Source organism: Salvelinus fontinalis, chromosome 34, assembly GCF_029448725.1.
Source record: "Salvelinus fontinalis isolate EN_2023a chromosome 34, ASM2944872v1, whole genome shotgun sequence".
NCBI classification, from domain to species: Eukaryota; Metazoa; Chordata; class Actinopteri; order Salmoniformes; family Salmonidae; genus Salvelinus; species Salvelinus fontinalis.
The window spans coordinates 21,086,748-21,098,238 of NC_074698.1; the positions used below are offsets into that span (position 1 = coordinate 21,086,748).

At 39.8% G+C, this 11,491-nt stretch overlaps 1 protein-coding gene across 2 annotated transcripts; it reads left to right on the forward strand.

Moving 5' to 3' along the window:
• The first annotated feature begins 5 nt into the window (after positions 1 to 5).
• On the forward strand, positions 6 to 10,037 carry LOC129833472 (cytohesin-3-like). Of its 2 annotated transcripts, none has more exons than XM_055898101.1 (14): positions 6 to 118; positions 523 to 631; positions 3,741 to 3,823; positions 4,104 to 4,168; positions 4,806 to 4,872; positions 6,562 to 6,680; positions 6,812 to 6,892; positions 7,015 to 7,127; positions 7,338 to 7,486; positions 7,604 to 7,715; positions 7,896 to 7,972; positions 8,100 to 8,171; positions 8,479 to 8,627; positions 8,813 to 10,037. In XM_055898101.1, the coding sequence occupies exons 2-14, from the start codon at positions 550 to 552 to the stop codon at positions 8,898 to 8,900; spliced, it is 1,257 nt and encodes a 418-aa protein (XP_055754076.1). In that variant the 5' UTR covers positions 6 to 118; positions 523 to 549; the 3' UTR covers positions 8,901 to 10,037. The 2 variants fall into 2 exon arrangements, with proteins under 2 accessions (XP_055754076.1, XP_055754077.1); XM_055898102.1 differs by having other exon boundaries at positions 565 to 631.
• Positions 10,038 to 11,491: the final 1,454 nt, after the last annotated feature.

Consider the following 11,491-nt stretch of genomic DNA (forward strand, 5'->3'; position numbering starts at 1 on the left):
GCGTCACAAGTGGCTTCCACCCCTGCCTGAAGCGCTCTTCCCATCTACTGTACATGTCTACATGAGTGTTGTCAGAACGTAATTACTCTCTCATGACCTCATACATCTATTTATGAAGGTAAGCAATTGGTTGATCTATTAGTCTCCCCAGAGTTTCAATCTGTGGTTGTTTGAGTTCAGCACAAGGGATTTTCAAATGGCTTAAGGTCACTTATGTTGGCTACATATTTACACTGACTGCTGAATAATTATCGATATTGTGCATTAGATCTATCTCGAATTGGTATCACCAGTCAATACACACACACACACACACACACACACACACACACACACACACACACACACACACACACACACACACACACACACACACACACACACACACACACACACACACCTTCTTTACTTGTACAGTATATGTATATTGTACAGTATATCAGTAACGTCACTGACTTTAGGTGGTCAGTTCATTATGTTTTGAGGATGCTATTGACACTGTAGCTTATGCCCTTCTTGCAGAAGGCTACATTACTTCAAGACTGACACATGTTTCCTGTACAGTCACACTCTCTCTACAACACCTCCAACATGGGCAGCCAAAGAAAAGACAGCTTCCTCTGGGGAAAAGGTAAGGTTTTTACGTTTTACAGTCCATTTTAAAATGTAACAACATCCCTAATTAGGCTATAGTATCTGGGGACTAACACCATGAACAATACATGAGTGTCTTTATGTAAGATGATGAAGTGTTGAAGTGTCAGTAGACAATGGGGGTTTGAGCCGTTGCTGTGAATATCTTACTTGAGAAATGAAAATGAAATACCCTAATAAGAAAGTGTACTGATATAATACCTGTCTTCACAATAGATATTCACTACCGTCTACACTGACTATTGTGCTTACAGTCTGTTTACCTTGACCTATATACACTGTGGTATAAAGTCAGCAGTGTTCAACGTATTCAAATGCTTTGTTTTGATCACTTTTACCACAGTGATGAATGTTATTCACTTTATTATAGCATCACCTGACTTTATAGAGACATATTGTTGTCATATAGCCTGCATATACCTCAAGTTCTCATTACTGACTATCAAGTAACGTTCAGAGGTGTTGCTCACAGTATAGTGTTCAACAATCTAATTGCCAAGATAGATGGAGTTTGGTGATGTTGTATTATCTAGTTAATGTTGTATTGTCTAGTTAATGTTGTATTGTCTAGTTATAATGGTGTGTTGTCTAGTTATAATGTTGTATTGTCTAGTTATAATGAGGTATTGTCTAATTATATTGTTGAATTGTCTAGTTATAATGCTGTATTGTCTTGTTATAATGTTGCTTTGTCTAGTTATATTGTTTAATTGTGTAATTATAATGTTGTTTTGTCTAGTTATAATGTTGTATTGTCTAGTTATAATGTTGTGTTGTCTAGTTATAATGTTGTATTGTCTAGTTATAATGTTGTATTGTCTAGTTATATTGTTTTATTGTGTAATTATGTTGTGTTGTCTAGTTATAATGTTGTGTTGTCTAGTTATAATGTTGTATTGTCTAGTTATATTGCTTTATTGTGTAATTATGTTGTGTTGTCTAGTTATAATGTTGTGTTGTCTAGTTATAATGTTGTATTGTCTAGTTATAATGTTGTATTGTCTAGTTATAATGTTAAATTGTCTAGTTATAATGTTGTGTTGTCTAGTTAATGTTGTATTGTCTAGTTATAATGTTATATTGTCTAGTTATAATGTTATATTATCTAGTTAATGTTGTATTGTCTAGTTAATGTTGTATTGTCTAGTTATAATGGTGTGTTGTCTAGTTATAATGTTGTATTGTCTAGTTATAATGTTTTTTTTGTGTAATTATAATGTTGTTTTGTCTAGTTATAATGTGGTATTGTCTAGCTATAATGTTGTATTGTCTAGTTATAATGTTGTATTGTCTAGTTATAATGTTATATTGTCTAGTTATAATGTTGTGTTGTCTAGTTACAATGTTGTGTTGTCTAGTTATAATGTTGCGTTGTCTAGTTATAATGTTGCATTGTCTAGTTATAATGTTGTATTGTCTAGTTATAATGTTGTATTGTCTAGTTATAATGTTGTGTTGTCTAGTTATAATGTTGTGTTGTCTAGTTATAATGTTGTGTTGTCTAGTTATAATGTTGTGTTGTCTAGTTATAATGTTGTGTTGTCTAGTTATAATGTTATGTTGTCTAGTTATAATGTTGTATTGTCTAGTTATAATGTTGTGTTGTCTAGTTATAATGTTGTGTTGTCTAGTTATAATGTTGTGTTGTCTAGTTATAATGTTGTGTTGTCTAGTTATAATGTTGTATTGTCTAGTTATAATGTTGTGTTGTCTACATATAATGTTGTGTTGTCTAGTTATAATGTTGTATTGTCTAGTTATAATGTTGTGTTGTCTAGTTATAATGTTGTATTGTCTAGTTATAATGTTGTGTTGTCTAGTTATAATGTTGTGTTGTCTAGTTATAATGTTGTGTTGTCTAGTTATAATGTCGTGTTGTCTAGTTATAATGTTGTGTTGTCTAGTTATAATGTTGTGTTGTCTAGTTATAATGTTGTGTTGTCTAGTTATAATGTTGTGTTGTCTAGTTATAATGTTGTGTTGTCTAGTTATAATGTTGTGTTGTCTAGTTATAATGTTGTATTGTCTAGTTATAATGTTGTGTTGTCTACATATAATGTTGTGTTATCTAGTTATAATGTTGTATTGTCTAGTTATAATGTTGTGTTGTCTAGTTATAATGTTGTATTGTCTAGTTATAATGTTGCGTTGTCTAGTTATAATGTCGTGTTGTCTAGTTATAATGTTGTGTTGTCTAGTTATAATGTTGTGTTGTCTAGTTATAATGTTGTGTTGTCTACATATAATGTCGTGTTGTCTAGTTATAATGTTGTTTTGTCTAGTTATAATGTTGTGTTGTCTAGTTATAATGTTGTGTTGTCTAGTTATAAGGTCGTGTTGTCCAGTTATAAGGTCGTGTTGTCTAGTTATAATGTTGTGTTGTCTAGTTATAATGTCGTGTTGTCTAGTTATAATTTCGTATTGTCTAGTTATAATGTGGTATTGTCTAGTTATAATGTTGTATTGTGTTATATTGTTTTATTGTGTAATTATAATGTTGTTTTGTCTAGTTATAATGTTGTGTTGTCTAGTTATAATGTCGTGTTGTCTAGTTATAATGTTGTGTTGTCTAGTTATAATGTTGTGTTGTCTAGTTATAATGTTGTGTTGTCTAGTTATAATGTTGTATTGTCTAGTTATAATGTTGTGTTGTCTAGTTATAATGTTGTGTTGTCTAGTTATAATGTTTTATTGTCTAGTTATAATGTTGTGTTGTCTAGTTATAACCAGAGAAGAGAGTAATGAATAACCCTCATCTAAACACCGTGAGAAACTGTTATGAGGACAAGACTAGAGCAGATCACTTACTATTGGACATTACTGGGGCTCATTCTATAAAAAGCTGAAGTTCAGCAGTTATATTTAGCTTGTGCTGAGAAGTGCAGTATGTTGAGTTACTGTATGCTAGGGTTGGTGGGAGGGTGGTTGTCAAGGCACATTTCTGACACCTTTGACATTTTCAGTGTATACAGGAAGATGTCTCAATTAGGTCTCAGGGGTTTTGTCCGCCAGCTTCCTTTATGCATTGGATGATAATGATGGTTTCATCTGTATGTTTGTGTTTGTGTGTATAATCAATTCTACAGCTTCGACAGTGCTTAGCTCAATGGAGAGGCAGGAGATAGACACCATGAAGTTTCATAAGAGTGACCTATTAGATGACATTCAGGTATAGTAAATCATCCTCTCAACCATGGCTCTTTTTGTACAGTCAAAATGCTTTATGAAACTGCATTTTGCCAGAATAAAACTGACTGTATTTTGACATTACCTACAGCAGTTATTACATTCACAAAAGCCTCCCTCAAAAGTTACAACATCTCAGAAGCATCCAGTTTTATGAGTAGACTGACCCTGTACCTCTGTATGTGCCAAGGGCTTGAATTAGCTATGGCTAAAATACCACATATTATCATCTCATCCCTTTGACATCATTTCCCCTTGTGTAGAAGCTGAGGTTGGAGATTAACAGCGTCATGACGGAAATCCACAACATTGAGGCGGACGAAGAGAAGTAAGTTAGAGCTTGCACAATGGCTCATTCGGATAGGTTACCATTGACCAGTAGGCCTCTTCCTCTGTGGGAGAGTTAGCTACAGTAACACTTTGCAGTGTGTGGTAGCTTCTTTTGAATCTATCACAGCACAAACACCAGATCAACAATACTCCCTGACATCCATCTTGACAAAGAGGCTCCTCTCACATCTGTGACGTCCTATCCCTCCCTAACTCAGACTAAGAAAGGTATGGAGGCATAGCCGCAGGTAGTAGAGGTGCACCCCCTGAACCCCCCCCCCCCCCCCCACTGTGGTCACCTCTTCGTCCTCATAAGTGGGCTCTGGGGGCGTTGTCGTCAAGAACAAGAACAGATTCTGCCCCCCATCTGTAAGGCCCCTCTGTATATGTGTGCTTCCTGTTTCTTCACTAGCAGCTACAGGAATGTGGTAAAACTCTTATATGTCAGCAGCATGAAACACTGAGACATGTTCCAGGCAGGACAACCCCAGCTTCCTTTAATTGTCTCACTCTCACTGTGTGTGTCATCTCTTATACAGTGGACACATACTGTAGCTAGTATAACGCTCATAGGTAAAAGTGGTGTAATTAACCTTTGTCAATATTTATTCTGTTTTGTCTTTGTCTCTCGTCAGCAAAAATGTTGTGAGAAACAAGAGGTTCTTAAGTGGGAAAAAGAAATTCAACATGGACCCTAAAAAGGTGAGCTCATGTCACACACTGTAATTAGAGCCCTTAGTTTTTCCTGGTGAGGTTCTCTGGTAAGACAAAGTCATAACATTACTCAATATGGAATACACTAAACACAAATACATACGGATCAGATATGTACCGAAATGTGAAGTGCTTCAATTATAGAATTTAAGTAGTAAAGATCTGTATAGTTATCACATCTCTACTGATGGAGGCTTGCCACACCTAGAAGTTTAAATAGTTCACTGCAAGATGACAGAACAAATAATCTGACACAAACGAATGAATGCTGAGCGAGTGACGTGACTTATGTGCAGAAGTGTAACTGTGCGGAGGCAGAGAGAGGGGGAGAGAAAATGAGAGAGAACCACATCCTGTTCCGTGAAGAGGAGCGGAGGCGTACACTCCTGCTCAAACCACAAACACCCCTCCTTTCCTCTCATCTGAGGAGAGGTCAAAGCCATAATATAAAGTCCCCCTGGCCTGTATGGCCACCCTGGAGAACAGCCTGGCCTGTATGGCCACCCTGGAGAAAAGCATGGCCTGTATGACCACCCTGGAGAAAAGCCTGTATGACCACCCTGGAGACAAGCCTGTATGGCCACCCTGGAGAAAAGCCTGGCCTGTATGACCACCCTGGAGAAAAGCCTGTATGACCACCCTGGAGAAAAGCCTGGCCTGTATGGCCACCCTGGAGAAAAGCCTGGCCTGTATGACCACCGTGGAGAAAAGCCTGGCCTGTATGGCCACCCTGGAGAAAAGCCTGGCCTGTATGACCACCCTGGAGAAAAGCCTGGCCTGTATGACCACCCTGGAGAAAAGCCTGGCCTGTATGACCACCCTGGAGAAAAGCCTGGCCTGTATTACCGCCCTGGAGATAAGCCTGGCCTGTATGACCACCCTGGAGAAAAGCCTGGCCTGTATGACCACCCTGGAGAAAAGCCTGGCCTGTATGACCACCCTGGAGAAAAGCCTGGCCTGTATGACCACCCTGGAGAAAAGCCTGGCCTGTATGACCACCCTGGAGAAAAGCCTGGCCTGTATGACCACCCTGGAGAAAAGCCTGGCCTGTATGACCACCCTGGAGAAAAGCCTGTATGACCACCCTGGAGAAAAGCCTGTATGACCACCCTGGAGAAAAGCCTGGCCTGTATGACCACCCTGGAGAAAAGCCTGGCCTGTATGGCCACCCTGGAGAAAAGCCTGTATGACCACCCTGGAGAAAAGCCTGTATGACCACCCTGGAGAATAGCCTGTATGACCACCCTGGAGAAAAGCCTGGCCTGTATGACCACCCTGGAGAAAAGCCTGGCCTGTATGACCACCCTGGAGAAAAGCCTGGCCTGTATGACCACCCTGGAGAAAAGCCTGGCCTGTATGACCACCCTGGAGAAAAGCGTGTTTTTGGGTGTGTGCAGAGGCTAGAGATACAATCAAGCAGATCATTGGTTTCTTTAGCTGGAAGGTCTGCATTGTTTAGATATAAGAAGATATATTGCTTCTGGTGGCTCTCTCAGAATGACAGACAATACATACAGAATATTTCATATGTCCATGACCACTACTGCACATCACAGTGCTTTGGACCTCATTATGATTTCTGCAAAAAAAAATATTACACATACAAGTATGTGATAATGCATTCATATCCTCCAAGTTCAAACATGTTCATTGACTTGTCATGGCCTCTTCCCCCAGGGTATTCAGTACCTGGTTGACAATGACCTGTTGGAGTGGACAGCAGAGGCAGTGGCTGAGTTCCTATACAAAGAGGAAGGACTGAACAAGACAGCCATTGGGAACTTTTTAGGAGAGAGGTGCACAATGCTTCTGAACATGACCAGGATAATGATGGCTTTGTTGATGGGGATAATGATGACTGTCATAACCACTCATTATCTCAATAATCTCCATATCACTGATTTGACTCTTGTTTGTGTTCATGCAGGGAGGAAATGCACCTTCAAACTCTGAAAGCCTTTGTAGAACTACACGAGTTCTCCGACCTGAATCTGGTGCAGGCACTGAGGTTAGTGCTGCACTACACTGGTGTATCTCTTACAATCATACATGAATATATTCTCATTATTATATTCATTTCCACAGTAAATCCTGTCTGATCCCTGTCTGTTCCCTGCCTCATCCCTGTAGGCAGTTCCTGTGGAGTTTCCGTCTCCCTGGAGAAGCCCAGAAGATTGATAGGATGATGGAGGCATTCGCTACACGCTACTGTGACTGTAATGCAGGGGTCTTCCAGTCAACAGGTACTGTACAGTACTGTAGTGCACAGGAACCAGCCTCCTCTACCATGCTGCTGACTCCCTACACTGACAGATCAGCAAGACAGATGGGGAGGGGGTTGAGGAGTACATTTTGAGGCATATTCAAATCATTTCACAAAGGTGATGCTGATTAAGGATGCAAATACATATCATTGACCCAACAGTAATGAAATGTGTGGGTGTTTCAAACAGACACCTGCTACATCCTGTCCTTTGCCGTCATCATGCTGAACACCAGTCTCCATAACCCCAACGTGAAGGACAAGCCCACTCTGGAGCGCTTCTTCAGTATGAACAGAGGCATCAACAACGGGGGTGACCTGCCCAACGACCTGCTCATGGTGAGTCCTCAGGGGTCAGAGGTCAGGAGTTAACTCCACTCTCAGAATGTGACCCCTATTTGGTTGTTGTTGTCTGTAGCTGTAGTTAACTCTCATCTACTACCTCATTAAATCCAGAAACTCTATGAGAGCATTCGGAACGAGCCATTCAAAATTCCAGAGGATGATGGGAACGACCTCACACACACCTTCTTCAACCCGGACAGAGAGGGTTGGCTGCTCAAAATGGGTGAGATGATTTGCAATATAACTAGCTGAGGGAATTGTCTTATAATTGTGCCATTACCAAGCATTAAAAATAAGCTTACCGCAGAATGATCTGATTTCCTTTATGGAGTGTGTTGGATGGAGAATTGTATGATTAAACGTTTTATTTGTGTAATGAAATGTTAACCTTTCCTCTCTGCAGGAGGAAGGGTGAAAACATGGAAGAGGCGGTGGTTTATTTTGACAGACAGCTGTCTGTACTACTTTGAGTATACCACAGTGAGTATGCTATACCCTCAACTTTGTCACAGGGTTTGCCAGTAATGGAATTTAGGATAAAAGATGATAGTAGTTACTGCTAAATGATAGTCCTTGACCAAAGCATCTCTCTCTCCTCCTCCCTCAGGATAAAGACCCCATAGGAATCATTCCCCTTGAGAACCTCTGTGTGAGAGAGATAGAAGACTCTATCAAACAGGTACAGTGTATTCCACTGACTGCATACTTCTTTTGAAGGTTTATGGCAGTGCCACCTGTTCTATGGTGTTTCAGTCTCATAGTCTGTGCAGAAGTCACATTTACAGAAGCTACTCTCTCAGCTGTCATGGCACTGTATGACTCATAGCCTCCGTGTGAGAAAGGAAGGTTTTAACTGGAAGATTAGGAGTAATTAGAACAATATACTATGGGATCATTTCCTTTAAAAAAAAAGTTATTACCAGTAATTTGGCTTGGGTATGTGTTTGTGAACATTTGTATGCATGTGTGTGCTTCTTTGTGAGCAGTATTGTCTAGAGATCTACAACCCCAGAGGGCAGAAGATCAAGGCGTGCAAGACAGAGAACGGAGGCAGGGTGGTGGAGGGGAAACACCAGTCCTACAGGATGAGTGCAGCCACAGCAGATGAGAGAGATGACTGGATAGGCTCCATCAGGTCAGACACCTCAACCCAGGCTTAACACATACCTGTACTACACGCCATACACTTCACAAATGACATCCCAAATGACAGTTGTGTCCTGGCACCAGGACACAACTGGCAATAAATAGGATAAAGTGAACTTGATGATGATGATCATTTGGACACTTGGCTTATTTTTCTCTCTGTCTTTCCCTCAGAGCAAGTATCACCAAGGATCCCTTCTACGACCTGGTGTCATTGCGCAAGAGGAAAGTCATCAACAACAACAATGCTTCACAGGACTGAGACATCGGACATGATATAAAGCATCATGGGAATTGAGCCCGGTAATGATCTGTAGAGGTCCCTCTCCGTTACAGCCAGTTTTTTGAAATGCATGGAAATGATGGACTGGTTCAAGTAAATAGACATGGCGCTTAACGTTACAATGCTGTACAGTACAGCATTAGTGCAATACTATAACTCAGAATGAAAAAAAATAATTGTGACCTGTGTGTGGTTTTAAGCTGTCAAACCAGAATCTCCCCATACCTCATAATGTAGGTCTAATTTTATGTTTGAAGTTAGTCGCTCGGTCTGTTCAATTACTAATAGAAAGTGATTTCTGTCAATATTTCTTAGAAATAAGAATTTAAAAGTACGGGAGAGAGTTGCAAACCAAAATAAGTGTGTAGCACTGTCAGAATAATGCATCATTCTATAAGGACAGATTTGAACATGTAATGTATAATGCAAAGTTACTAAAATGTAGTTGTATATAGTTATAGTTGATTCTGTACCATAAGCATAGAACAAAGGAAATATCAGGTAAGTATTACGGAAATGCACCACCTTTTTACCTTGCACCAGGCTCAGCGATTTCAGTTCCTAGTAAGCCTCTGTACTGCTAGCCTTTTCCTCTCCCAAGCCTATAGAATTCCTGTTACGTGGACACAAATCTTCAACACTGATTCAGTGTTGTGACGTTCTTTCATTATCTTAGAGGCATTGTATAAATATTTTTTTAAATATGTATGGATTTATTTTTCAACTCATAACATATGTATTTTGTAAATACTGTATTATAATAGAAAGTTATTTTGCACATTGCCTTTAAAGTACAGCAAATAGTAGCAGATTATAATTACATCAAACGGGCCTAAAAAGCGGGACTGAAGACTTTTCTCTTCAGGAAGGCTTTATGTTGATAGCGGTGCTCATTGGTTTCATTGTCCCTTGTAGCTTCAGCTGTGTTCTTTGTGTCAGTTTCCCTGTTCATTTTATATTTATTCTGTATAATGAAATGCGCTTTACAAATGTAATACACCTTCTTCTTCTTCTTATTATTATTATAATCATAAATATCTTAGATATTTACTGAACAAAAATATAGACGCAACATATAAAGTGTTGGTCCCAGGTTTCATAAGCTGAAATAAAAGATTGCAGAAAAGTTCAAAATGTTCTACATTTTTATTTTTACAAATTAGTTTACATCCCTGTTAGTGGGCGTTTCTTCTTTGCCAAGACAATCCATCCAACTGACAGGTGTGGCATATCAAGAAGCTGATTAAACAGCATGATCATTACACAGGTGAACCTTGTGCTGGGGACAATAAAAGGCCACTCTAAAATTTGTTACACAACACAATGCCACAGATGTTTCAAGTTTTGTGGGACCGTGCAATTGGCATGCTGACTGCAGGAATGTCCACCAGAGCTGTTGCCAGATAATTTAATGCTTGGTTCTCTACCATAAGCCGCCTCCAATGTCGTTTTAGAGATTTTGGCAGTACGTCCAACCGGCCTCACAACCACAGACCACGTGTAACCACACCAGACCAGGACCTCCACATCCGGCTTCTTCACCTGCGGGATCGTCTGAGACCAGCCACCTGGACAGCTGATGAAACTATGGGTTTGCACAACCAAATAATTTCTGCACAAACTGTCAGAAACCATCTTAGGGAAGCTCATCTGCATGCACATCGTCCTCACCAGGGTCTTGACCTGACTGCAGTTTGGCATCTTAACCTTCAGTGGTAAATGCTCACCTTCGATGGCCACTGGCACGCTGGAGAAGTGTGCTCTTCACGGATAAATCCCGGTTTCAACTGTACTGGGCAGATGATAGACAGTGTGTATGGCTTCGTGTAGGTACAGTGCCCCATGGTGGCAGTGGGTTTATGGTATGGGCAGGCATTAGCTATAGACAACGAAGATGATTGCATTTTTATCAATGTCAATTTGAATGCACAGAGATACCATGATGAGATCCTGAGGCACATTGTCGTGCTATTCATCCGCCACTATCACCTCATGTTTCAGCAGGATAATGCACGGCCACATGTTGCAAGGATCTGTACACAACTCCCGGAAGCTGAAAATGTCCCTGTTCTTCCATGACCTGCATACCAACTAGACATGTCACCCATTGAGCATGAGTTTGGGACGCTCTGGATTGACGTGTCCAACAGCGTGATCCAGTTCCCATTAATATCCAGCAATTTCGCACAGCAGAGGAGTGGGACAACATTCCACAGGCCACAATCAACAGCTTTAAAATCTCTACGCAAAGGAGTCGTGCTGCATGAGGCAAATGGTGGTCACACCAGATTTGATGGTTTTCTGATACACACCCTTACCTTTTCTTAAAAGTATCTGTGACCGACATATGCGTATCTGCATTCCCAATCATGTGAAATCCATAGATTAGGGCGTAATGAATTTATTTCAATTGACTGAGTTACTGTAACTCAGTAAAATCTTTGAAATTGTTAATTGTTTCGTTTATATTTTTGTTCAGTGTAAAATCTAATTAAGTACAGTTTTAAACAATTTTTATTATTTAGTGATACAAATTTAATCAATCTGATATTGTTCAACACAAATAAGGA

Bases quoted from the DNA above. Each gene is read 5' to 3' on its own strand.
- LOC129833472 (XM_055898101.1), top strand. From the start codon at position 550: ATGTTTCCTGTACAGTCACACTCTCTCTACAACACCTCCAACATGGGC. The intron at 6,681-6,811 runs GTGCACAATGCT...GTGTTCATGCAG, and splicing joins GGGAACTTTTTAGGAGAGAG to GGAGGAAATGCACCTTCAAA. The intron at 7,716-7,895 runs GTGAGATGATTT...TCCTCTCTGCAG, and splicing joins GGGTTGGCTGCTCAAAATGG to GAGGAAGGGTGAAAACATGG.